The sequence below is a fragment of the Anoplophora glabripennis genome, unplaced genomic scaffold, assembly GCF_000390285.2.
Source record: "Anoplophora glabripennis isolate ALB-LARVAE unplaced genomic scaffold, Agla_2.0 scaffold1, whole genome shotgun sequence".
In the NCBI taxonomy this organism is placed as follows: domain Eukaryota; kingdom Metazoa; phylum Arthropoda; class Insecta; order Coleoptera; family Cerambycidae; genus Anoplophora; species Anoplophora glabripennis.
Window position 1 is genome coordinate 4,604,330 of NW_019417028.1, and position 27,974 is coordinate 4,632,303.

Genomic DNA, 27,974 nt, shown 5'->3' on the forward strand with positions numbered 1-27,974 from the left:
TATATTATAACAATAAGTGAGAGTAATTTTTTGTTCAACCCCCGGCCAAGGGTGGAAAAAGATAAAACAAAGGGCTTTTTCAAGATAACTCAAAAAGGGTAAGAGCTAGAAAAAAAAGTTTTTCATGAAAGTTGTAAAGCAGACAATTCTACATAAAAATGGCCTCTTAACTTTTTCTTGTACTATTACAATTAACAGAGTTAGGGAGGCTAGAAGTTAAGGGAAGATTTCAGAAATTTAAAAAAAATCATAACAAACAGAAAAATGATTGAATTTTGTAATTTTTTTTTTCAATCTGCTCTAAAATATGTAACTTTTCTTTTCAGAGAAATAGATATATTTTTTAATTTTTAATAAGAAAGTTATAACAAAAAATCAAATTTTTAATCGTTAATTTTAATGATTTAACAAAATTAAATTTCTGAAATCTTCCCTTAACTTCTAGCCTCCCTAACTCTGTTAATTTTAATAGTACAAGAAAAAGCTAAGAGACCATTTTTATGTAGAATTGTCTGCTTTACAACTTTCATGAAAAACTTTTTTTTCTAGCTCTTACCCTTTTTGAGTTATCTTGAAAAAGCCCTTTGTTTTATCTTTTTCCACCCTTGGCCGGGGGTTGAACAAAAAATTACTCTCACTTATTGTTATAATATACCTTAAACTAACTCATATCAAAAATTCAGCCAAGTTGACAAAATTTCGATTTAAAGGCTTAGTTAATTGGACTATTTATCGGTGTATTCAAATAAACACATCTTCGTTTGCATTAAAAGAATATTTATAATAAAGATTTTTAATTTATAACAGTGACAACCAAACATTATTTAAATTTTATTCAGTAACGTCGATTTTTGGAAATATCTCATTGGAAAGGATAAGGTGAAATGCATATGAAATTCCAAAATCGTTACGTAATTATAAGCATCTACTTAATTTATTACTTCTTTCACTTATCGACGCAATTTCTTTAATTTACTTGGAACACCAACTTAGCTTGCGTCGCGCTGCTGCCAGACCGTTTCCCGTAGCAAGCCATGACAAAACAAAAAATCCCGCATTGTCAGTTTGACGTCAAACCGCACATTTCGCCCTTCGCCATGCTAAGCCAGACCAAGATGCAGTTGTGGTACCCCAAAAAGTCATCGGAGGAGCCTTCCACCCTCAACTCGAACCCTTTTATGAACAAATACAAGCAGGACGAGAAGTGTCAAATTATCAACAACGAAGACTGTGACAATCACAGCCTTGCGCTGTCGGATACCAGCGACGGCAACGAAGAAATCAACGTAGAATTCCTATCTGAAGACGACTCTAGCAGAGTTGCGACTCCGGGCGTCAGCGACTGTGAGGATGAAGTGGAAAGGAAGAGGAGGAAAGCGGATGATATAGAAGTGAGCGATTTTATCGACTTGGATTATTGGAAAAAGGAGACGCTGTGCTGCGGAACGATCTTCAGGGGGATGTACGACGAGATATTAGTGGATGCTAGGTTTATCAAACCTTGCAAGAATTCTTTTTTGAACAGAGAAAGGAAGAGGGAAAATAATATTTAGTTTGATTATTAGTATTGAGGTTAGGGTTAGAAAATAGTTTTAAAGATTAGACTACGAGTAGGTATTTTGAAATATTTATTTAGCATGTTTCTCGTGAATTGATTAAAGGAATGTTTCTTAAAATTGGTCGTTACGTAATTTTGTAATACTTTAAAAGCTTTGTCGAAGACTGTCAAAGTATGCGTATAAATTCAAGCAGATTTGTCAGTTGAAGACAGGTGCGCATCATGAGGCTGCTGTCAGTTTTAAATTTGAGCTGATAAACAATGAAATACGAGACTATTTTTTTTCTATTTAGTTGTACATTTACGTACAGATTAATTTTAACAGTGATTTGCATAAAATAAACCCATATAAATTTCTGTCTTAAGTCAGGTTAGGTTTACATTATACATTATACATAAATAAGGGAAAACTTAACCTTACTTTACGTAAATAGACAGATTTCTTCTGTACTATGTTGAAAAATATTCTCCTGGAATATCTTAATAAATTTATCGATTATAAAAACTATACAACGACCGAAAGAAAGTAATAAACAACTCATTATATGCATATTGCTTAATTATGCATTTGGTTAGAAAGGTATTCGAACTGAATTTTGTTTCTCATAAAAAATAATAAAGACAATATATGAAAGCTAGATTGTTCTACGCGAATTCTTATCACATTGTTGGAACAAGGAAGTGTTCCACCGAGACATTTCTTTAACCTTTTACTTACTGTTCATATACAGATTGTTCCAATTATAAACTACACTGCAGATATTCAATTGTGACGTCATTTGAGAGAACTAAAGTCACAGTATATATAATACCTACAATACTACGATCATAGAACAACCTACTTCTTTAGAATATGGCGGTATTTGTTCTGAATTCCTCCAGAATATATTTAATTATTGCTGTATTACCTATATTAGTTAAGTAGGTTTCAAGTTTATTTGAAACAAAGTGGTGTCTATATCTTTTTTTGCATGTAAGGGTGCAAAGAAACGATTTCTCTAAGAAAGGGAAAAAATAAAAGGATCTACTCCTTTTTAATATGGCTGACTTGTTCAAGGTCATAATTCTGTAGCTTTTAAAATCCAGTTATAAGAAAATATGTCCAATTATAACCAATAAAATTAAGTAACTCTCCATTTTGACTGCTTATAAAAATATGCAATTAAAAACATAATATTTATCAAAAAGTATTAATAATTACTTAATAAGTCTATCTTTATTGTGGAAAAAAGTGTCACAATTAAGTTCGATAATTTTGTATCTAAATTACATAATTTGGTAGACGACATCGCTTTATACAAGCAGTGAGGCTTTCACTAAAAAAACACTTGTTTTTTAAGCTAACATTGTTTTGAACGTATTAAAAGGAATTAGAGACAGATAAATGTTAATCCGAAAATATGATTATTGTAATTTTATGGGAAAAAACCGGACTTCGTTTTCTAGTAAACAGAATTAAAAACGGACATAAATTTATTTCATGTCTATGAAAGCAATAAAGAAATAAAAAACACGTTTGGAGCCACTTTAAACATGTTCTCCCGATACAATCTTCAACAGTAACGTTGACATTTTGGATCACGTATTAGATAATAACTTTCTTCGTGGGAATTATATATTTAAGTGAAAGTACGTACATCGCCTTATGCATAACAATAAATAATGGCTATTATTATAGCCTCACATTGTCCGTATCTCGTGTGAAAATTGCGTTGGATAAGCTATCTTCGGGGATTTATAGATTAATAGGTAGGCGTGCTTCCTTTTTTCATGCGCCAGAATGCAAATATTTTATAACAATGTTCTGAATACGAGTTGCGAAATCTAACGTGTGTTTTAGAACTTTTCTGAAATGTATGTAAAGTGGCTGGGAAAGTCAGGGCGGCTGAATTATTGTGCAATTTAATGAGTTGTATTGGCAGCAGTGATCCGATAAACGAGATACATCTACAGATAATACAGAAACGGCTCTACACAAATTTTGGAAAACGGAATCCAATAAAAATTCTTCCAAGAATTGTTAAAACTATTTCATTTAATGCTGTTTTTATTCTGGTGTTTGTAAGTATTTAACATAATTTTCAAATACATAGAATCTCGAGTTACTTATTTGATATTAAATGCCAGTAACTTCTGATTGGACAAGGGGTGAAAGCATTAGCACAGATTGTGGAACGAACTGTTTTAAAGAACGAACCCTTTTTAGAACTTTCCAGAAGAAGAAGACGAAACAATTCGTTTAACCTCACTTTTTAATGTCAAAGGTTAGGTACGAATAATGATAAAAAATAAATAAATATTGTGTTTTAAATTATGCTGTTGTGTTTCACAACACTGCGCCGCCAACTAAGAAGCTTTCACGCGACGAAAATGGCCAAAAGTAAATTCGAATACGTGAAATCCTTCGAATCCGATGAAAAACTCTTGCCCAACAGCTGGATAGTGGTTCGAATAGATGGTAAAGGCTTCCACAAATTCTCTGCCAAACACGACTTCGCAAAACCTAACGATCCTAGAGCCCTCTGGTTGATGAACAGAGCCGCTACCGTCGTCATGCAAGAATACAAAGACATTTTATTGGGTTACGGTCAAAGCGACGAGTATTCCTTCGTATTAAAGAAAGACACAACTTTATACAATCGAAGAACTTCTAAAATAGTGACATATCTGAACAGTTTATTCTCTTCCTCGTACGTGTTCTTCTGGAAGGAGTACTTCAAAGACGTTAAACTGAAGTATCCACCGTCGTTCGACTCTAGAGTCGTTCTGTACCCCTCCGATGAAAACCTACGGGATTACCTCAGTTGGAGACAAGCCGACTGCCACATAAACAACTTGTACAACACCACGTTTTGGTCGTTGGTTCTTAAAGGAGGTTTGACGAATTCCGAAGCAGAACAGAGACTATGCGGAACGTTTTCGAGCGATAAAAATGAAATCCTCTTCAGCGAATTTAACACGAATTACAATAACGAACCGGTGATGTACAGAAAAGGAACGATATTAGTGCGAAAAGGTGTTAAACATCCGGTGCACGGTAAAACGAGGCAGGTGGTTTTACCGTTACACGAAGACATGATTCAGAACGATTTTTGGAAGAGGAACGACGAGATTTTAAGCATGAAAAGTAGCAAAATGTACGAGTGGCCGGGGGAAATCACTTTGCCGGAGTTAGTAGTGTCGCAGTTGCATTTGAAACAAGACGTTAAAGGTGACGACGATGCATCTGACAAGGAACAGGCGGCAAGATGACGATGTTTTAAATAAATTGTGTGTTATGTTATTCGTTGGATTATGTTAATTTTTATATACCCTGAAGCCGAAATTCTGATCTGATTTCATAATAAATAGTAAACCGTTAAATAAATGTTTCTTAATAAATTCGATAATTTTTTTAAGTATTCTCTCTGGAAGCAGTGATTGCTTTTCAAAAAAGTCATCAAAAAATCTACATCTTTCTTCCATTTATAAAAATATTGACCCCCGGGGATTTGCGCTAACTATATGTAGGCTCTTTGCTGAGCGTGATCTCCAAAATATATGAACGGGTAGTTTTCAACAGAGTTTTCGCTTTTATTGATAAATGTAACCTCAATCTTTGTTTTGAGCATAATAGGTAATAATAATAATAATAAAATACAAGTAAACAAACTGGTGTCTGCCGAGATTTATAAAATTTTGTGAATTTTTATGCAGCGTAGAACGCAGTAGTGTATTATATGTTGCCTATCTAATAAAAATTGAAATACACTACTACAAATTATATAAAATTTTTAGATATTATGCAGACAAGAATACATAACTATTGTATTGTATGTTGCCTATCGAACAAATACTTAAATGCAACGAGAATCAAAAATCTCGAAAACTGGTGGAAAAGAGCAACTGAATACAGTTTTGGATTGATCAGAGCGGTTATAGTTTATGTTACAAATAAAAATATAAGTAAAATACTAACAACTCTAGTAAAATTTAAAAAATTTCGTGAATTTTTATGCAACCAAGTATACACTTCATTGTATTTTGTGTTGCATACTAAACAAAAGTAAATGGAATTTTAACGTTTTGGATTGGTCAAGACCGTCATAATTCATTGGAATTTTTTGTGAACCTTAAAAATATTTGAGAAAATCGATGGTCCATGAAAATTGTTTATACTTTGAACTCATTCGACAAGTTACCATTGAGATCGGGCAAAACCCGTTGCTAATTATTTTATTTATTTTATTTGTTGCGTTGCGAGGTTTGATTTATTGCAATGTAATCAATAATTCGTAACTCCTTCACAGAATAATACAAAAGAGTTCGGTATAACAACGCGATGCCTTTGCAGCATTTCGCTAACGTTCACCGTAGATTAACAACATAAGCACGTTCATTATTTTTATACCTACTTACCTTGTTGTAATAATTATTATTCCTCGCTTGCGCCTCCCTCGCATCAGCTGAAAAGCCTCGAGGAAAAGCGTGCATGCAAATTTAAAATTCTTAAAGGTTAAAATTGAAATAAGGAGCGATCTAGCCAGTAAAATATTTTATTAGCAATCAAGAACTCGTAACAAATTTTACACTAACAAGGAAATACTTAAAATCTAACGATGCCAGAATCAGTCACCAAAAAATCGCGTACATAAACTTTTCGCGACCAAAATTAAATAAAACCTAGAAACCTTTGAACTGGTCGACGTAAAAAATCCACATCCTAGTACAAAACCCTCGGACGATCAGTTGCAAATTCATAAAATACGTTTACGTGCAATTAATAAGCTACACGAAATTTATAAATGCAGGAAATGAGCTTCGCTTTTACAAAAAAACGTGTTTGATTCCTAAAAGAAATAATAACCCGATTGAATTGGTTTCCGTAAATTGATAAGTATCGTTTAATACATTATGCGCTGAATGTCTCGAATTTTATATAAAGCATAATTTTCGCTTTCGGAAAAATTAGTAATTTTTTTTTAAATAAATATTTTATCGATTTATTAAGTTACACGTACTTCATAATTAAATCATTATGAATTCCCATAAAACTTACGTTTGCAAATAAGAAAGGATTAATTAGCAGCAGTTCTTTGTCGTAATTAAAAAACAAATTTAAAAAAATACGTTAACGCACCTCCCGTGTACTTTAGTTTGGGACACACCGCAAAAGCGACAATTCTTCCGATGTAACGTCTGGAAACGTGAGGTAAAAGCGACGTTTCGAATAACATATTGATTTCGACAAGTCACAAAAACAAACCCTCAAAAAATACCTAAAAATAATGTAGCTCTGAAAACGAATTTAAAAAAGTTCAAAATATACCACACCGTTAAAACTTTCTCAAACATCAAAAATAAAAAGTTTCCGTTCGCTTTCCTCCGCTCCTATCAAGCGAAACACAATCTAAGCGCACGACAAACGAAACCCTAACCGTAAGACAGAAGACTGGCCGCTCGACGACGATAACCATATAAAAAAATAAAGGACTTATCTACCGCCGCTGGAACAGCCCTGCGACGAGCGCCCGGGCCCGAAACCACCTTCCGCCACGTGCATCACCTCGTTGTAGATCCTGACGAGCTCCTCGGCGACCGTCTGCTGGATCACCTGCCCGTCCAGGCCCTCGTAGATGGGGCGGTTCTCGTTGTACGGGTTCCGCAGCTGCCTGCGGGACGGAAAATGCCGGATAGAGAAGGCGATGTGAAAGTGTAACGATGGCAACTTTTGCCCCTCGAGAATATTTGATCGTTACCTGACTTTGGAGAATTCCAGTTCAAGCGTATACACCCACGTCACTCTAGAGGTGGGCTTGCCGGACTGTTCCTGCGAGAAGGTCAGGAATTCCGCCATACCTTGGAAGGCACGACTCTGGTTTACCGTGAAGAGCAGGTAGACTGGTTTTCCTTTCTAGAGTCAAACGGGGAAGGGAAAATTATAAAAATGGCTTTGCTCGGCAATTAATTGCGGCAACTTTAGGAAACACACGTGCAGCGACAATCGTTCGTTCAACTGCTGCGACTTTTGGTTGAATGATTTCTGGGCTGGTTGCCACGTCGTCGGTTTACAACACTTGACGTTTTGAGAGACATATCGCTCTCTTCTCCGTTTCAGAGTAACTTCTGAAGAAGAGAGCAATATGTCTCTCGAAACGTCAAGTGTTGTAAACCGACGACGTGGCAACCAGCCCGGAAATCATTCAACCATTAATGACAGCCATGGAAGCCTACAAACAAAACTGCTGCGACTTTTCTTTGAAGTTGCAATAAAATTTTAATTTATTGTCAAGAAAACCATTCTGCCATAATCACTACCGCAATTTCTTGCAGACGATCGTAATAACATCGAGCTATGCAAGAACGTGAAAACGACAACTGACTCCGTATTTGAGAAAATAAATGCGTCATATCAAGCGGTATTTGATCGTTACGTATTTATTTTGCTGCGTAAATGGCAACATTCAGAAACAAGTACAGGTTTTTCATTTAAAAGTATGAAAATCTTAAAAACTGTTTGAAATTGCCAAGTAAATGAAAAAAAATTTGTAAAAAAACTCGTTTCGGATTGAAACTTGGTTTAATCGTTAGTTTAGACAAAAANGAAAGTGTAACGATGGCAACTTTTGCCCCTCGAGAATATTTGATCGTTACCTGACTTTGGAGAATTCCAGTTCAAGCGTATACACCCACGTCACTCTGGAGGTGGGCTTGCCAGACTGTTCCTGCGAGAAGGTCAGGAATTCCGCCATACCTTGGAAGGCACGACTCTGGTTTACCGTGAAGAGCAGGTAGACTGGTTTTCCTTTCTAGAGTCAAACGGGGAAGGGAAAATTATAAAAATGGCTTCGCTCGGCAATTAATTGCGGGAATTTTACAATAAACACGTGCAGCAACGATCGTTCGTTCAACTGATAAGACTTTTTTACAAAGTTGCAGTAAAACTTTAATTTGTTACGAAAACAATTCTGCAATAATCACTGCCGCAATTTCTTGCCGACAATCGTAATAGCATCGAGCTATGCAAGAACGTGAAAACGACAATTGACTCCGTATTCGAGAAAATAAATGTGTCATATTTAGTGGTATTTGATTGTTATGTATTTATTTGGCTGCGTAAATGGTAACATTCAGAAAAAAGTACAACTTTTTCACTTAAAAGTATGAAAATCTTAAAAACTGTTTGAAATTGCCAAGTAAATGAAAAAAAATTTGTAAAAAAACTCGTTTCGGATTGAAACTTGGTTTAATCGTTAGTTTAGACAAAAAAAAAAATATTTCCCAAAAAGTATGGGTTTAAAACAACAAGATCATTGTTTAAACAATGATTGTAATGTAAAAATTACCAAAAATGAAGTTTTTTAGCTGTATTAAAAAGTGTCTCCAACAGGAGTTTTTGCTTTCGTTTATACTTATAGATTTTCAAAAAACGCTTAATTTGAGACCTGCTTAATTAAAATCCATCGACAATTTGTTTAAATAATTGCAAAAAACCGGCAAAATTTGAATCTGCTATTAATAGAAGAAAAGAGTATAAATCGTCTCTAAACTGCAGTAAAAGTTGTATTTTGTTACGCTTAAGAAACCCTGAAAATTCGATAAAAAAATATTTATTTGTTTACGAGTTTTTGCATTTGTTTTTTAGAAATAGCATTTTTCCAATTGCAAAAACCTTGCAAAGGGCCTTGTAAGGGCTCATTTGTTTCGTCTTGACTTATATTTTCAAGATATGCAATTGGAAATTGTAATTTCATAGGCTAACCACCTCAAAACGGCGTATAAACAAATAGTATAATTTGTTTATAAGGTTTTTCATTAATAACTTTGCGAAGAATGAATATTTTTTAAAGCCGCTTTGATATTCGTAATCCTGGTAATTTTTCACGAATTAAAAAAAAATTATTCTAGGACCATTTTTAGCCGCGATAGCGTTTTTTTTAAAAAAATCTTAACTTGTTTATTTATAAACGTTAAGACTTGAAATTTCGGGAATAAATCAATCAACCCTTAAACTTCATGATAGCGGTTAAAGATATCGAAAAAAATGCATTTTATAGTAATTTTTAACCCTTTAAAAACGTCCTGGAATACATTTTTACACCTGGAGTGTGGTGGGGGAAATAAGACAGAAACTTTCGGAGACTTCAAATCTTAACTGTCTGAAAAGTTTACGATATCTCCCGTCATTGTGGACCTATTTTAACGTTTTTTTTTAATCTGTGGTAGCGCATAAAAATAATTACAACTGTGCACAGTCAATTTTGAAATAATTAATTATTAATTTGTTATAAACTATTAATTTTGCAAAAAAAATATTTTTTCGCATTTTTTCGAGAAATAATTATTGACAATGGTACCAATAAACAATTTTCTCAAAAAACAATATTTTTACTTAAGAAAATTCAGGATTTTTTATGTATAAAGTTTATTTTAATGAGCATCGAGTGTTTTAATTTACTCACCTGTTTTAAAATATGTAATTTAATGTTAAAAAATAATACTATTATGCATATTACATTCAAAAACTCGATTCTCATTAAAATAAACTTTATACATAAAAAATATGTCATTTCCTGAATTTTTTTACATAAAAATATTGTTTTTTAAGAAAATTGTTTATTGATACAATTGTGAATAATTATTTCTCGAAAAAATGCGAAAAAAATTTTTTTTTTACAAAATTAATAGCATTAATAACAAATTAAAAATTAATTATTGCAAAATGGACCGTGCAGATGTTATTATTTTCATGCGCTACCCCAGATTAACAAAAAACGTTAAGATTGGTACACAATTACCGGATATCGCAAAATTTTCGGGCAGTTAAGATTTCAAGTCTCGGAACGTTTCCGTCTTATTTCCCCCACCACATTCCAGGTGTAAAAATGTATTCCAAGACGTTTTTTAAAGGGTTAAAACTTACTAAAAAATGCATTTTTTTCGATATCTTTAACTGTTACTACAAATTTTAAGAGTTGATTGATATTCCCGAAATTTCAAGTCTTAATGTTTATAAATAAACAAGTGATGAATTTAAAAAAAAATGCTATCTCGGCTAAAAATGGTTCTAGAACTATTTTTTTTTTAAATTCGTGAAAAATTACCAGGATTAACGAATATCGGCTTTAAAAAATATTCATTCTTCACAAAGTTATTGACAAAAAACCTTATAAACAAATTACACTATTTGTTTATACGCCGTTTTGAGGAGGTTAGCCTGTGAAATTACAATTTCCAATTCCATATCTTGAAAATATAAGTCAAGACGAAACAAATGAGCCCTCATAAGGCCCTTTATTATAACGCTAACAACCGCGTTTTCGCAGTTGAAAAAATGCTGTTTCTAATAAACAAATGCAAAAACTCGTAAACGAATAAATATTTTTTTACAAAATTTTCTTAAGCGTAACAAAATACAACTTTTATTGCAGTTTAGAGACGATTTTTGCTCTTTTCTTCTATTTATAGCAAATTCAAGTTTCGCTGTTTTTTGCAATTATTTAAACAAATTGTTTATGGATTTTAATTTAGCAGGTTTCAAATGAAGGGTTTTTTGAAAACCTACAAGTATAAACGAAAGCAGAAACTCCCGTTGGAGAGCGCTTTTAAATACAGCTAAAAAAACTCCAATTTTGGTAATTTTTACATTATAATCATTGTTTAAACAATGATCTTGTCGTTTTAAACCGATACTTTTTGGGAAATATTATTTCTTTTTGCTTAAAATAAGTTTCAATCTGAAACGAATCACCTTTTGATTTACGTGTAATACAAATTTCATTTACTGGGCTAATAGCGTTTACCCGAAAATTAACTAAATTTAATGAAAAGCCAAAGAACACTCGATTTTCAACTCTCTACTTCAAAAGTTAATAACACTACAGGGTGAGCCCGAATAAAAAAAAATTTTACGAACTTGTAACGTTTTTGCAAGTCCTACCGATCTCTGAGAAATCGCCAGCCATTTTCTGGACACCCTGTATTATTATAAAAAAAACAGTACTCTGAAATAATTTTATTAAAAAAAATGTTAAGTGAATTTGCAAAATGTTTTTTTTAAGCCTGTTTTTTTTATGTTAAAATTTGTCAAATTGTGTTATTCAAGTCTATAGCAAATAGGCAACCAGCAATACATTTTTATAAATTTTATTCCACAGTTTGTCTAAATATGAATCAATGCACAAATAATAGACTTTCCTCCATTTTAACGCAGATTTTCTATAAAATGGACTTGGTTCGAAACTCAAATAACATTTTGGTGTAAAGAAATTTGTAATATACGGGGCAAATTACAAATTTCTCTACAACAAAAAGTAATTTGAGTTTCAAACTAACTCCATTTTATAGAAAATCTACGTTAGAATGGAGGAAAGTCCGTTATTGGTGCATTACTTCATATTTAGACAAACTGTGAAATAAAATCTTTAATTGTTAAATATCTCAATAAATAATAAGTTGAAGACGCCTGCAAACTGTAAAAAATTGTAACGGGCAAAAATGACTCGTGAATATCATTTAGAAAGACATTAAAAAGCAGCGGGCTCAAATCAGAACCTTGGGGCACGCAGCACACCATCTCGATTTCGCCACACGTCCAAATCTAACCGTCTGACGTCCCCCGGAAAAACAACTTTTCTCGAAAATAAAACTAATAAAAATACACTTACGCGACTATAATGCAGAATTTTCTTCTCAGTCTGGGGAGCGAACACCCACTTATTGGTCTGCTGGGCGATCTCGACGCTCTTCTTCTGCTTGGGCCTGATCAGCATAAAAATCTTCTCGTCGCTGTACTCCCTGAACTTATTCTCCCCCGTGATGGCGTTGAGGAGCGCCGACGCTCCGTTCTGGTACGCCGACACCTCCCGCCCGTTCAACAGACGAGCGCTGTTCGTCACTCTGAGCGTCTTCAAGGAATCCGTCAGTTCGCTACTTGAAGCCGTCAATCCCTTCGTCAGACGGCTGCTGCCCGATGCGGAAGAGTCCATCTGTTCCCTCCTGTACCCGTTCCTCTTGGCGACGTTGACGGACTGGGCGAAGCCGCCCCGCAACGGGTTAGTCTTCTGCCTGACCCTGCGGCCGGCGCCCTGGCCTAGCGGGAAGAAGAACCGAGGCCTCTCGCCGATGTTCGTGGGAAGTTTCAGGTCGGCGAAGACCTCCTCGACGTCGAGGACGGAACGGACCGTCTGCACTAGGCGGTGGTCGTGCTCGTTGTAGTGGTAGGACGGATTGGCCAGGACCCTCTTTATCAGGAGCTGCATGGCCGAGCGCAGGAGGAGGGGGCTGCAGTCGGGGAACTCGAATTCTAGCCAATCGTCGACGACGATGGAGTTGGGGGTGGGCTGGATGGTGTCGATGCCGCACACCAAGGCCACCTGCGATGGAGTTTTCCGGGTAAATTATTTGATTTTCGTTATATAACGTGAAAAAATGTATTAGTTACGTAACTAATACATTTTTTCCAGATAAATTATTTGATTTTCGTTATATAACGTGCAAAAATGTATTAGTTACATAACTAATACATTTTTTCGGGGTAAATTATTTGATTTTTGTTATATAACGTGAAAAAATGTATTAGTTACGGAACTAATACATTTTTTCCGGGTAAATTATTTGATTTTTCTTATATAACGTGAAAAAATTTATTAGTTACGTAACTAATACATTTTTTCCGGATAAATTATTTGATTTTTGTTATATAACGTGCAAAAATGTATTAGTTAATAACTAATACATTTTTTCCGGGTAAATTATTTGATTTTTGTTATATAACGTGAAAAAATATATTAGTTACGTAACTAATACATTTTTTCCGGATAAATTATTTGATTTTCGTTATATAACGTGCAAAAATGTATTAGTTACGTAACTAATACATTTTTTCCGGATAAATTATTTGATTTTTGTTATATAACGTGCAAAAATGTATTAGTTAATAACTAATACATTTTTTCCGGGTAAATTATTTGATTTTTGTTATATAACGTGAAAAAATTTATTAGTTACGTAACTAATACATTTTTTCCGGATAAATTATTTGATTTTCGTTATATAACGTGCAAAAATGTATTAGTTACGTAACTAATACATTTTTTCCGGATAAATTATTTGATTTTTGTTATATAACGTGCAAAAATGTATTAGTTACTTACTAATACATTTTTTCCGGGTAAATTATTTGATTTTTGTTATATAACGTGAAAAAATTTATTAGTTACGTAACTAATACATTTTTTCCGGATAAATTATTTGATTTTCGTTATATAACGTGCAAAAATGTATTAGTTACGTAACTAATACATTTTTTCCGGATAAATTATTTGATTTTTGTTATATAACGTGCAAAAATGTATTAGTTACGTAACTAATACATTTTTTCCGGATAAATTATTTGATTTTCGTTATATAACGTGCAAAAATGTATTAGTTACGTAACTAATACATTTTTTCCGGATAAATTATTTGATTTTTGTTATATAATGTGCAAAAATGTATTAGTTACATAACTAATACATTTTTTCCGGGTAAATTATTTGATTTTTGTTATATAACGTGAAAAAATGTATTAGTTACGTAACTAATACAATTTTTTCGGGTAAATTATTTGATTTTTGTTATATAACGTGAAAAAATGTATTAGTTACGTAACTAATACATTTTTTCGTCGTTACGTAATGACGAACAATATATTAATATACATGTAAGTTTTTTTCTTAACGTTTCTTTGCAGAATTTGCAGAACTTAATTTTTAATTTGTTTTAGCTGATTTCAAATAGATGTCGCACCGGTACAAATTAATTTAGTCTGTAGACGGATAAAGTATCATTTTTGAACAAAATCCTTATCGATAGTCCCGGAATATAAGATTGTACCTTCAAACATATTGTTATAGCATGTAAAAAATGTAAATTTCAATAAATAAAAGGGTTAAAGGAGAATTGTCTTAAATAACGGTGAGATATAACCTACAAAATAAATGTCATATCTTAAATGTCATTGGTACTCAGTGCCTACTGAGCGTTACGTTGTATCTACTGGCGTAGGTCACTATGTGAGATATAACCTACAAAACATATGCCATATCAAATCAAATTTTTCTAATGCACGTAGCTCCGTCAATTTTCATCTTATCAAGACGATTTTTTTTTCGTTTTGTAGGCAATCATCGGTACTTTAAGGAAAAATCTATGTGAAATGGAAACGAGTCAATACCACATCTCCATGTCCTGATAAAGTCCAAGAAGTTTTTTTCCTAAAAAATTAGAATGTTCGACACGTAACCTGGATCGCCCCGTTTTTTTTTTCAAAAATAACACGTATACCATTGTAAAGCGCACTTTCTAACAACCAATTTGAAAAAAAAATCAAGTCTACGATTTTTTTCGCCCGAGTTATGCCATTTTGAAGTTATTCGCATGTTTTTAATGAATACCGCTATATGTACCGCAAGGAGGTTACCACTCGGACTTTAAGCATCATTTTGGCCCCGAAAAGGGCCGACTATGCAAACAACTTTATGATATTTCTCCAAACTCACCGTTATCGTAGTTATAGCCGTCACGCCCCTCAGCAGCAGACAGTTGCGGTGCTTAATCTTCTCGTCGTAGATCAACCAAGTGGATATGAACCTGTTGGCGCAGGCGCTGTTGTTCTGCACGTTCACCTTCTTCTCCGACCTAAAAAAAAAAGTCAACGACGCTTTCGACATAGAATGTACCCCGTTCGTACCTCGTAGCCAGGTTCTGGTGCAGAGGATAGGCGATGTTGGGGTACACCCCAGTGCAGATGATCGCCTTCACCAGAGGCCAGCTGTGCGCGTTTCTGTTATACTCCTCCAGGGAGTTGGCCTGGTGGACGAAACCAACGGCCCTCAGCTGCCCCAACAGTTGACTCCTCGTCTCTAGGATGGAGTTCATAGTCGGGTTGCTGATGAAGTAGTTGTGGCAGAAGCTGGCGACGTTGTTGCTGTACGTCTCTTCCTAGGGTACAAAAAATGTCTATGACACATGTGCGATTCGTTTAAATTATTTAAAAATGGTCCTTCGGACCGGATTTTGGTCCTTCGAACAGGATTTTTTAAACTCGTTCAAAATATTACGGAAAGCTACCTTTAATTGTGTATAATTTTTTTATATTCATATTACTAACCTGCCATCTTTTAAAAACTATCAAATACAGTAAATGATCGCTCATGACGTCGTTCAGCAGTTCCCGTCTTTTCTCGCCAGCCTTATTTTTTAAGTTCGCTTGTGGTGGCAGCTGAAACGGGTCCCTAAAATGCGGAACACAAGTTGGAATTTTTCTTTTAACGTAAAAACTCTGACGCAAAATCAATTTTTTTAAATAACACTTCGAAAACTAAAAATAAAAATTATTCTTTTAATTCAGATAAATTCAGTAAAAAAATGTGTTAGTAATTAAGCTTTTTATGTAAACATCAAACTGATTAAAATCTGGTGACCTTGGAGGCCAAAATACTGCCACGATCACAATTGAGATGCTATGGCAGCATTTTGATGACACTCCCAATAACAAAAATTAAATATTTCTCACAGGAATGCATCCAAATTATTTCAAATAGTTGTTTGAAACTGTTACAGGAATTAAATCAAAAAATATATAAATAATTCAATTACTTGTGTGACATAGCGGCGGCGAGGGTAAGTATAGGCTCCAGACACCTAAATATCACGGCATAGATCAACATCTTCCCCAGCTGCGGTTCGATGGCCAGCTGGGCCAAGTACTCGCCCAACGACGTAAGCTCCTCCTCTTTGTCGAGCGCCCCCAAGAACTGCAGGTTTTCGATGGCGACTTTGATGGAATTGGCAGAAGGGGCGTCGGGGGCCATCGTCAGGAAGTCGTGGATATTCATACCTGCCGGGGCTATAACCTTGGTGTGTATGCAGAGCTCCTAAACGGCACAATTAGATAAAAAAAAAATGCACGGGTTAAAAACGAACCTCAAGCGAAACACGTAATATTTCCGGAACCCTTTCCTCGTCCATATTCTGATACCTCTGTTTGGAGAAAAGGCGAAAGCACATGCCGGGTTTCGTTCTACCAGCCCTGCCGGTACGCTGCTTGGCGCAGGCCTGCGATATCCAACGGGTCTGCAGCGACGATACCTTGTTGTACTGAAAAGGAAAAGGTTCAAATCAGACCTAATCTGATTGAACTGCCCAACAGGAAAAAAAACATTTACAAGACAAAATATATCAAGAAAATAATTATAATTGTCTTTTTTTTTACTTTTGAGAGGCTCCAGAGCTTATTAGATTTAAAAGTTATTATTGTGAGGTCATTGATAGACATAAAAAACAATAAGGGTCCAAGATTAGATCCCTGAGGAACACCTGCTGTGGAACTGGAAATATTCTGCCCACGTCCCAATAGTAGAGAAATTGCGACAAATCTAGCGACAAATCAAACATAATTAGCCAATTACTCACCGAATCGTAACATTTCTCCTTCGCTTTCCCGGTATCGATCACGAAAACCACATCGTCGATCGTTATACTGGTCTCGGCTATATTCGTCGACAGGATTATCTTCCTCCTACTGGGCAAATGCCTGAACACCTCGTGCTGGTCCCTGATGTTCATCGAACTGTGCAAGAAGAAAGTCTTGTACGTTCCGACGGCCATCTGCGAGTTGTTTATCCTGTCGTTGCACAGCATAATGTCGTCGTAGCCCGGTAAAAAGACTAAAATGGAGCCCTCTTGATTGCTGTGGTGTATGAAGCAAATCAACGTCACTATGAGGTCGAAGTCGATGTAGTCGTCCGAGGTGGTTTTGTCGTATAAGTGGAGAAGGTACTCCACCTCTTTCTCGCCGGTGTTGGAGTTTTTGGCGTCGTTGTTTCTCTTGCACTTGATGTATTCCAACAGTTGGAGGGTGTCGGGTTTGTCGAAGGCGTAGTCGAACGCCGTTTTGCCCGCGTTGCAACAGAGGTCCATCTTCGCGCCTGGGGAAGCGACGGTTGTTTATGAAAGTACGATTCAGGATATTTGCAAAAAATTTGCAGACTTACCCATACTGCACAGTCGGCTGATGAACTCCTTGTCCCCGAGGAAAGCTGCGATCATCAGAGCTGTCCTACCCGTGCGGGAATGCTGGTAATCCACCGACAACCCCTCGGACAAAAAATACATCCCCAATTGCACCGTCGCCTCCTCGTAATGAACCCTATAGTCGTAGTTGTCGCTGAAATTCAAGTACTCATCCAACGCCTCGTCGAGTTCAATGTTTTCTTCCTGCAAAACTGAAATCGCAACGTCCTCCGCCACGTGTTCGGTGGCTTTTCTCTTGTCTTTCTGCATGACGTCGCGCATCTTCGGCGACTTGTACTTCGTAAGGAGTAGAATCTCCTCGAGGAAAACGATGTCGATCGGGTAGAGCCGTCCCGGGATCGAAAGCACCTTACCGTGCCCGAAATAATCCAGAAACTTGGACGTGTTCATCGTGGCGGACATCAGGATTAGTTTGAGGTTAGGAAAGTGTGACAGGCTCTGTTTTAGGCATATCAGTAAGAAATCCGAGAGTTTATCTCGTTCGTGAACCTCGTCGATGATAATGTGCGTTATATTCATCAACGCCTCACAACCCAGCATGAGATTTCGCAGAAAAACACCCGTGGTGCAATAAATTAAGTTTGTACTTATACCATACTTTTGCTCTAACCTTATATGATACCCCACGGAAGCGCCGAGGGTATCGTTTCGTTCGTAAGCCACTCGTTCTGCTGCCGATACGGTCGATATTCGTCTCGGTTGTGTGCAAATTATCTTGCAAGGCTTATTCTGCTGCCTCATGTCGTCCATGATATACTGCGGCACCTGGGTCGTCTTTCCGGAACCCGTTTCGGACGAAATAATAGTAACCTGATTACTTCTAATTGTTTGTATTAAAAAAATTTTCTGGTCGTATATCGGCAAGGATTCCCTTAGAGCTATTATATCGTTCGTTAAGTGTACCTCGGCTGGGGTCGTAGAAACGCCATTTACTAACCTTCCGATAACTTTTTCCCTACGCTGCATACGACGATGAGGAGGCATGTATAATGGTACAGACTTGGAAAGGTTAATAAAATCACGCAAATATGTCAAAGTTGCCGCACACGGTTTTATAATGAACGACTGATTTTCGAGTTGTTGGCTCCTCTTTTTTATGTGCAACTTTCGATCCGGCTCTTTGCCGTATGATTTTGAGATAATATTCATGGCTTGAGCCTTCGTATGGATATATTTACGCTGCAAGTTGTTCAGATCCGGGGGGAAAATGTATTCAGTCTGGTCAGGATTGTCGAGAAACTCTTTAAATATTTGGTCGATTTCTATTCTTAGAATCTCGGGCGTAGCCTCCTGACACTTAGGATCTAATTTGGATATAGAAGGTTTTCTTTGTATTCTAAAAACATAAAAAGTTGGGTGTTTGTACGATACTTTGTTAACTAGTTTACTATTACCTGTTCTTTTGCATTTTTTTATTTAGTTTTCTTAAATCTATACGTGGTTGTTTGACCGACATGTCAGTTTATATAAAATCAAATACGATATAGTACAAAATAAATATGTTGTTATAAAATTAAGTATTACACTATTTTTATCATTTTAATAACATAACCTCCAATCCTTCAACCGTCATACATACAAAACAACAAAACAAACGATGTAGGAAAATAAGGAATAAGGTACGTTCAGAATGTTAACCCCATAGCGTTAAACTAACTGGAATTTTTCTAGTTTAGCACGAATAGTGCTCTATTCTATAAATAATTTCTTGAAAACGACGTTTTCAAATATTTAAGCAACATCTTAACGGATCAGATTTTAGAAGAGAATACGTATTTAGGACGGATTCCAGAAGAATAAAAAAATATTTATATACATAATTTGTTGAGTACAACATATTTTCCGCTCAACCCTTTTAAAAAAATACTAGTGTTGTAAAAATTGTAAACCGTTTTCCTTATTCTTTTTAGTTTAAACACAGAAAACAATTAAGTTTAAGTGTAAAACACAAAGCAAACTTTAAGGTAAATGATTTGATATAGAACTTCTTTTCTGTCAGTCTAAGGTATTTATTTTATACTTACCAAATAAATTATTTTCTGTAATTAACCAAAAAACACTCACTATTCACTACGTACGATATTACCATCAAAGTCATCAAGTAAGCAATGAATTTTGCGCGCTAGATTGACGGGGAAGTGTATGGGGTAAATACTTAGAGGGGATGTTGATCATTGTTTCCATTGGCAAATGAGAAAAACCAAACCAATTATATTCTAAGATCCCGTTTATGCCTATATTTGGCAAAAAAACCGTTGAAACTTTCCCCCTAAGTGCACCAGATCTAGTCCGATTTAATTGCTTTTCCTGGAAAATCAAAACGAGTACTACAAGACAAGAACTAAGTCGAATTCCTGGAAGAAGTACGGTAGGTACAGATCGGAGCGCGATATTAGATTGCAAAATATTGCGCTGCTACAACTGCTGCATTTTTGTATAATATCATAATAGGCAATTGAATAAAAAACCATTTTACAAACAAAAAAATCGGAACTTGCAAAAAATCAAGGTAGGTATTGAAATGCGGGTTGCAGCGTTCAATTTTTCTCGTAAACAGAGCTTGCGACTTCTGTTTCTTATCTCCTCGAGAAGTGCGAGAAACTCAAATGTGTAGAAAAAATTAAACAAATGTGACACATTTTTTTAATGTGAAAATATGAATCCTCGCACTGAAAACACCGATCCTGACCTGTCAGTATTATTTTAAACAAATACGATAGAAAGCTACTTTAAAAAATGATAAAACTAAGATAACAACACCTACTCAGTAGGGTATAAATCTTCTACTTAAGTCAGAGATTATAAAATATGTTGTCGAAAATAGTTTGTCTGTTTTTTATTCTCTGTTTTGGTAACAACTGTAAGTATTTATAGTTAATTTAGATAATTTCGGGAGGATTTCTCACATCAAAGCGTATTTGTGCAAAGCCTTTTACGAGCTTACTAATTACAAAGATAAGATAAACGATAATTATTTATGGGTTATGGCTACTATTTCTTTTCTTTTCTCCATTTTTTTTAATTAACGCCATTTCCTACGTAATGATTATTGCTCTCGGATAATGCCTGGGAAGGATTTATTTTCTTATGAATAAATTCCAACAAAAACAGTGATAGGCATAATACTAATTACATAATCAATAATAAGTGCTCCTATCTACAGATTTGAGGTGGCAAAGTCACCAACTTATCGATAATCTTATCGGAATTTGATTTGTACCTGTACACAAACAAAGTCAGGTCCGGATTTTCGATTTTTCTAGCCCATCAGCAGAAAGCCCGCTGACAAAATTTATTTGCCCCTGATAAAAGCGTTGGCAAGTGTCGGGGCTTCTCTTTTTTATTTTATAAAAGATAAAAGTTAACAAATAATCTAACGTCAAATTAGTTTGTTCAAGTCAGGATGAACCGCCAGAGTTAGACACGCCCTTAGGAAGGGTGCGGGGGTACTGGAAGCTATCGTTAGATGGGCGGAAGCACGCTGCTTTCGAGGGAATCCCATACGCGAAGCCACCCATAGGCCCCCTCAGATTCGAGGTAAAATAATCCAGAACAAATTCAAAATCTTAACAAATGAAGTCAAACAATTCACACCAGAAATCAATAATACAATTAAGTAAAACTGTTTGATATTTCATGATCCTCTAGGAACCACAACCTATTTCACCATGGAAAGGAATTTGGGAAGCCAACAGCCCCCAGGTATGCATGCAGGCTGAATTTTTCGGTGCCAGGGACATAAACGGTTAGTCCTCATTCCTTACCCTTCAAAACATACCCGTTTCTTAAAACTACAATCAAATATTCATAATGCGGTTACCCATTCTAAAAAAAAACATTTTTGTTCTATTCAGGACATGAAGACTGCCTCTACCTAAACGTGTATGTCGCAGCTGAGTTCCTGGAGGAGCCAAAGGAGCTCGATGTGGTGGTAACAGTCCACGGGGGTGCCTTTATGGTCGGTAGCGGACAAAGCGTGACTGATTCAAGGATGTTGATGGATAGAGATATTGTCCTCGTCACTTTTAACTACAGACTTGGAATTCTGGGTAATTACCAAACTTTTTACAATGCTTGTTGATAATTGGACCAGGGCGGATCTATCGAAATATACCACTTCTTGGATGTAAGAGGGGGCAAGCTAATTTTTGCTGGAATACATCCCCAGATCTGGGCGAGGTCCATAACATTTTCAAAATTGCAAAAATGTTTAAAAAATTTAAAAAATACTTATTTTATCTGAGTTTTTTACTTATATCTCGGAACTCGTGCATTTTGGAAGAATATTGAAGAGGAAAAAAGTTTTAGAATTGAATTTTGCACAATATACTGTAAGTTAAAAATGTTTAAATTTATTACCGAAGTTGCAAAATGGCAATAATTGATGAAAAAAGGCAAAATAATCAAGTTTTTGTATAATTTTTAAAAAATATTTTAATTGCACCGATGGCATTCTAATTTTGTTAAAAAAAACTTTAGAGTATAATAAATCAACTCACCAAATTTCATTAAAATCGGTTCTATAGTTCTAGCAAAATAATTTTTAGAAAAAATTTTGAAAAGAAATTTTCGAATTTTCAAAATGTTGCACAGCCTCAAATAAAGCATCTAGATCAGGGGTCGGCAAGTAATTTTAGGTAGACTCCGGATACTTTTGAAAATTTTTAACGTGGTCCAGAAAAAAATTCATATTTATTTTTTTATTTTAATTTGGACTCAAATTTAATCTGCTTCTAACCATTAAGAACTCACACACTCACACAATTGTAAAATACTAGAAAAAATGATAAGATTGGCACTTAAACGTAAAAAATATTTTTTAAATAATTTATTTGAGTAATTTATACTTTCAAACAATTTTTGGCGGTCCAGTATTTTACCTTGCGCGGTCCGGACCTGGACCGCGGTCCGCCAGTTGCCGACCCTTGATCTAGATACTTGAAAATTTAATCACAGAAAAGACCGCTCAACCGTTCAAATGGTTTTTGAAAAATTGAAATCGGTTGATTAGGACGACCACAGTAAATTTTTAAAATTAACACTTTTTTTTATTTTTAAACAATTAGATTACATTTATCAATTTGCAATTTAGTTTTTTCAAAAATTATGATTTTAAAGTACTCGGAACAACGCTTCTTTTTTTTTTAAAAAAAGTTAAATTTCGTTTATTAGTTCTCGAGATATAAGCGGTCAAAGCTTATCGGCATTTACCGTTAATTTATAAACAATTTAGCAATAATCTTTGATCCAGTGGCTTAGTTTTTCCGAGATCTAAGCTGGAAATAATGTTCATATCCATAAGTTATCGGCAACATAGATAAATCAGCGCCATCAGCGGAAAAGCTGTCGCTCACACGTGCGAAAAGTGACCCAAAACACGAAAAGTGGGAGAGGGGGCTTTCGCTCCGAGACTGAATTTGGAGGTTTAAAAAGCGAAGGTACGAAAAAAATTGCATTATTTCGGCTTCTAATGGACCAATTTCGATCTTTTTTTTTAATGCGATGTCTCGCGAGCCAAGGAATTCGAATATCGAAATGCCAAACTGTCTAATTTGCACATATCTTGTTACAAACAAAGTTTATTATTTATACATTAAATATACTGTATATTTTACCCTATGCTATTGCATTTTTTCAGTGAAAAAATTTGTTTACGTATATATTTCAAAACTCTTAATATGAATGTATTTGGGTATAATTATTACAACTATTTAAATAATTTTTGTTTAAACAAATTGAAAAAAAATTCTTTATTTGAAAATTAATTTTTTTGTTAAATAGATAAAATTACGAAAAAATAGTACATACTTTAAAAATATAATTTTTGGAAAAAACTAAAATGCAAATTGATAAATGTAATCTAATTGTTTAAACATAAAAAAAACAGCGTTAACTTTAAAAATTTACTGTGGCCGTCCTAATTAACCGATTTCAATGTTTCAAAAACCATTTGAAAGGTTGAGCGGTCTTTTGCATGTGAAAAAAATTTCAAGTATCTAGATGCTTTATTTGAGGCTGTGCAACATTTTGAAAATTCGAAAAATTTTATAAAAAATTTTTTCAAAAAATTATTTGGCCAAAACTATCAAACCGATTTTAATGAAATTTGGTGTGTTGTTTTATTATACTCTAGAGCTTTTTTTACCAAAATTAGAATGTCTTCAGAGCAACTAAAATATTTTTAAAAAATTATCCAAGAAACTTCATTATTTTGCCTTTTTTATTGCCAATTATTACTATTTTGCAACATCGGTAATAAATTTAAACATTTTAAACTTACAGTATATTGTGCAAAATTCAATTCTAAAACTTTTTCCCCTCTTCAGTATTCTTCCAAAATGCATAGATTCCAAGATATAAGTAAAAAACTCGGATAAAATAGGTATTTTTTTTTAATTTTTTAAACATTTTTGCAATTTTGAAACTGTTCCGGGCCTCGCCCAAATCTAGGGAACTACACTTTTATTATGTGAGCTGTACTGAAGGTAATCCAGAAAAAAATTTGCTTGCAAAATGAGAAAGTTGTAGGTTTTAAAAAGATCTATCGACTGATTTTTTGAGAGTATCGATTGCTTTGTTACTTTTCGAGATATATCGAAAAAACCGTTAAAAATCTTCTCTTTTCTCTTCTTCTATAACTCGTTTACATTTACGTGCCCATATTTGCTATTTACTGCAAGCATAGCCCGCGGCAAGCCAAAAAAGTACATTTTTGAAAAATTTAAAAATATTAATTATTTTTCGAGATATATCCATTTTTTTAAAAAAAGGCGCTCTCGAAAATTGGCTAGATCTTCTAAGCAGATAGCCCTCCAGTAACGATTTTCGGTTTATTTTCTTCGTAAAGAGTTATATTATCATGCTGTTAAAAAATGATGACGATTTTATTAATTTTAAGGATCAAAAAATGACTGAAAAAGTTGCACTTTTTTGGGTATGTTTTTTTCAAAGAACTATTTCAATTTTTATTATTTTTTTGTACTTAATCTGGGGTAGCTAAACACGAATATTATAGCATTTTCGCCTTAGAAGCAAAATAGACCCGTAAATGTTTAGTTTTCTTTCTTTAAAAGTCATTTTCATAAAATAAAAATTGAAATAGTTACATACCAAAAAAGTGCAACTTTTTCAAAGTCATTTTTTGATCCTTAAAATTAATAAAATAGTCAACATTTTTTAACAGCATGATAATATAACTCTTTACGAAGAAAATAAACCGCAAATCGTTACTGTAGGGCTATCCGCTGAGAGGATCTAACCCATTTTCGAGAGCGTTTTTTTTTTTCAAAAAATCGAAATATCGAAAAATAATTAATATTTTAAAATTTTTCAAAAATGTACATTTTTGGCTTGCCGCGGGCTATGCTTGCAGTAAATAGCAAATATGGGCACGTAAATGTAAACGAGTTATAGAAGAAGAGAAAAGAGAAGATTTTTAACGGTTTTTTCGATATATCTCGAAAAGTAACAAAGCAATCGATACTTTCAAATAATCAGTCGATAGATCTTTTTAAAACCTACATCTTTCCCATTTAAAATTATTCAATCCGTGCTATATTTATTTAGTTATTTTAGAAAAACCGTTTTTTTCAACTTTGCGATTTTTTTTAACCATGTTCGCCACATTGGATCGAGTTTAAAGAACAAGAAACTCAATTTAAAATTTAATTTTCTGTACGGTCATATTTTTTTTGTCCAGGTAATAATTTCTGTAAGCATTTCTCTATAATGCTTGGACTATTATATTACAGGTTTTCTTAGCACTGAAGACGACGTCATACCCGGCAACAACGGCCTGAAGGACCAAGTCCTAGCCTTGAAGTGGGTCAAGGACAACATCGCTTCGTTCGGGGGGAACCCCCACTCCGTCACCTTGGCCGGCTTATCAGCTGGAGGGGCCAGCGTCCACCTTCACTATTTTTCCTCCCTCTCTAACGGGCTGTTTGTCAGGGGTATTTCGCAGAGCGGCACAGCCCTAGCACCGTGGGTGATCAGGAAGAAGGCTTTGGAACGTGCCAAGAAACTCGCAGTTTTGGTGGGCTGTCCCGACAGTCCCTCGGAAGAACTGAAGAAGTGCCTTAAGGGGAAACCAGCCACGACCTTGTATCGGCAGTTGACGCATTTCTACGGTATTGGAAATTTGCCGTTGTCGCCTTTCGCGCCAGTGGTGGAAACGGGATCACCGAATGCTTTCCTTGATGAAGAACCTTACCAACTTTTGAAGGAAGGCAGGGTTATTGACGTGCCCTGGATCACTTCTTTCGCTACTGAGGACGGACTGTTACCTTCTGCTTGTGAGTAATATAAGTACCTACAACTTTGTCTAATGTCTAATTTTGAGACTATTTTGGGGAAGGGAAATCTCTTTTGGTAACATTATTGCTTTTGTTGTTAGTAAAAGGCTAAGGGATACGCTGTATTTACCAAAAATTCAAATGTGATTCAATATCAACGATTCTTCTGGAGCATATTCGAATGTTCTTTGAGAACTGCGATTTTTTCCAGTCTTCTGGTCGGAATTGGAGAAGATAGACCAATACTGGTTGGAAATAGCACCGTTCCTGCTGGATTACAACGAAACCGTGCCAGAAACGAGGAAAGAGGAGATACCTAGGGAAATTTTGGACCACTATTTAGGAGAAGGGGGGAAAATCAACAAGGAGAACTTCAAAAAAGTTACTAAGGTACCCAAAAGCACATACAGGTCTTCTAACCAAGCCAATCCATCTACAGTTAATAATTACAAATACTAAAAATTTGATTTTAACTTAACAGCGTTGACATAATTTATGAGGCATTTGAATCTTACAAGCAGGAAGCAATTTATTGAAAAAATCCACAGAATGTCAGTTCTGGGGTATTACAAGGCCCAAATTTGGGCCCTCTTCCGTTTCTTGTATTCATAATTGACCTTGAAACCAGAGTTGCTACTCCAAAGTTATTTTTTGATGATGATTTCTAGGTAGCTATTGATGTGGCTTCGCGAGAGGCTTATTATACTTCTGTACAGGGTGTTGTTTTACCACATTCAAGTCTTTGGAATTCCTTACTTTGAAAGCAGTATTGAAATGATTTTTATTCTAGCTGTAGCATCAACAATCAGTTACCTTTCTATTCTTTTTAGATTTTCACCGACAGACTGTTTGCGCTACCAGCGGAACTGGCGGCAAAACTCCAAGCCAAAGTAAATAAGTCGCCTGTGTACTTTTACGTATTCAATTACAGCGAAGGCGAAATCAAAATGATTCAGTTATACAGCAGATCCCAAGAACTGCAAGGTAATAAACAATCCATTACTGGTAATATGTAAATACCACTTATTCGCGTGGTAAAATATCCTGAGACGGTCCTGGCTTCTAATACGAATATTTATTTGCTTTAATTATGTCTTCAAGTTATTTTTTTTATGACACAGGTGTGGCTCACGGGGAAGACGGTCTCTACTTCTATTCGTTCATATCATCAAAACCAATGTCAGAGAAAGACGGACGCTTGAGGGTCCTCTGCCAGGACATGCTGTACTCCTACGCGACCACTGGGTAAGACAGACATTATTAAAACTCAAACATTAAAAATGGTATATTTGACCGCGAGGTAATTTCCTTCAAGCCCAAAGAAAATAGGAATATGTTTTTCTTGTTTTGATTTGGTTACAAAAAATAATAGGTTAAATTTAAAAAAAACTTCTGCAAATCAAAATTATTTATGTTCGTTTAAAAAACGCGGGGGAAGTTTACTGACACCTATAGGAAGAATGTGGAAACATTTACATGCAGATAGTTGTTGATATTGCCCACAGTTTTAGAGGAAGTTAGATTTCCTACGGCTAGAGATCAGAGTGGGCGATACCGTCAGTTCTAAGAGCGGGTACAGACAATATAGCTTATCGCTACAGACCGCGCTTTAATGAGGTATATCGGAGTCCGAGAGAGTGAGGAGCGCAGGAGGGGTCCTATGCTTTGTAGATATGGCAACAGCGCTAATAATTGACTAGCAGTTGTTTGTACACACTGCGACCCTACAGACCTCGGACATCGAAATGCGTGCTAAAGATGCGTACGCGTTCATAAATGTATTGTGTGTAAACTATGTACAATATAATTATTATATACATATAGCAAATATATCGTATTATCCTCGCGAAGATTTGTATCCTTTATTTAAAATCCGTAAATCATATGAACTGGTAAAACAACGAGAATTATGTTAATTTAGTTCTAAAGAAATGAAATGACACTCGCGCCCATCTCTCGTCCAAGTCAAAGAAAATGTTGGATGCAATTTTGAAGGTTCTGTGATAGAAATTACATTATTACTCACTGTTCCTGTTTTTCATCTCTATTTTAGTAATGTTACAAAA

General features: G+C 35.0%; 4 protein-coding genes across 4 annotated transcripts in view; 3 read left to right on the plus strand and 1 right to left on the minus strand.

Annotated features, from left to right (window-relative positions):
* Positions 1-1,034: 1,034 nt before the first annotated feature.
* LOC108917591 lies at positions 1,035-1,553 on the plus strand. Its single transcript, XM_018724322.1, has one exon. The coding sequence runs from the start codon at positions 1,035-1,037 to the stop codon at positions 1,551-1,553; it is 519 nt and encodes a 172-aa protein (XP_018579838.1).
* A 2,255-nt stretch (positions 1,554-3,808) lies between these two features.
* Positions 3,809-4,913, plus strand: LOC108908249 (probable tRNA(His) guanylyltransferase). The gene has a single exon (XM_018712262.1). It carries the CDS (start codon positions 3,872-3,874, stop codon positions 4,808-4,810), a length of 939 nt encoding a protein of 312 aa, XP_018567778.1. The 5' UTR covers positions 3,809-3,871; the 3' UTR covers positions 4,811-4,913.
* Positions 4,914-6,085: 1,172 nt separating this feature from the next.
* On the minus strand, positions 6,086-19,166 carry LOC108915528 (probable ATP-dependent RNA helicase YTHDC2). The gene is made up of 11 exons (XM_018721616.1): positions 19,009-19,166; positions 17,575-18,950; positions 16,994-17,508; positions 16,505-16,678; positions 16,178-16,455; positions 15,690-15,813; positions 15,270-15,520; positions 15,079-15,217; positions 12,205-12,912; positions 8,192-8,346; positions 6,086-7,209 (listed from the first exon to the last, which is right to left on the minus strand). The coding sequence occupies exons 1-11, from the start codon at positions 19,068-19,070 to the stop codon at positions 7,032-7,034; spliced, it is 3,960 nt and encodes a 1,319-aa protein (XP_018577132.1). The 5' UTR covers positions 19,071-19,166; the 3' UTR covers positions 6,086-7,031.
* Positions 19,167-20,373: 1,207 nt separating this feature from the next.
* Positions 20,374-27,974, plus strand: part of LOC108912134 (venom carboxylesterase-6) — a 21,333-nt gene continuing 13,732 nt past the window's right edge. Inside the window, exons 1-8 of the mRNA XM_018717335.1 lie at positions 20,374-20,474; positions 21,003-21,151; positions 21,263-21,359; positions 21,469-21,663; positions 25,366-25,908; positions 26,120-26,298; positions 26,739-26,892; positions 27,030-27,153. Coding sequence (XP_018572851.1) covers positions 20,423-20,474; positions 21,003-21,151; positions 21,263-21,359; positions 21,469-21,663; positions 25,366-25,908; positions 26,120-26,298; positions 26,739-26,892; positions 27,030-27,153 — 1,493 coding nt within the window. The 5' untranslated portion in view covers positions 20,374-20,422. The remainder of the gene's footprint in view (positions 20,475-21,002; positions 21,152-21,262; positions 21,360-21,468; positions 21,664-25,365; positions 25,909-26,119; positions 26,299-26,738; positions 26,893-27,029; positions 27,154-27,974) is intronic.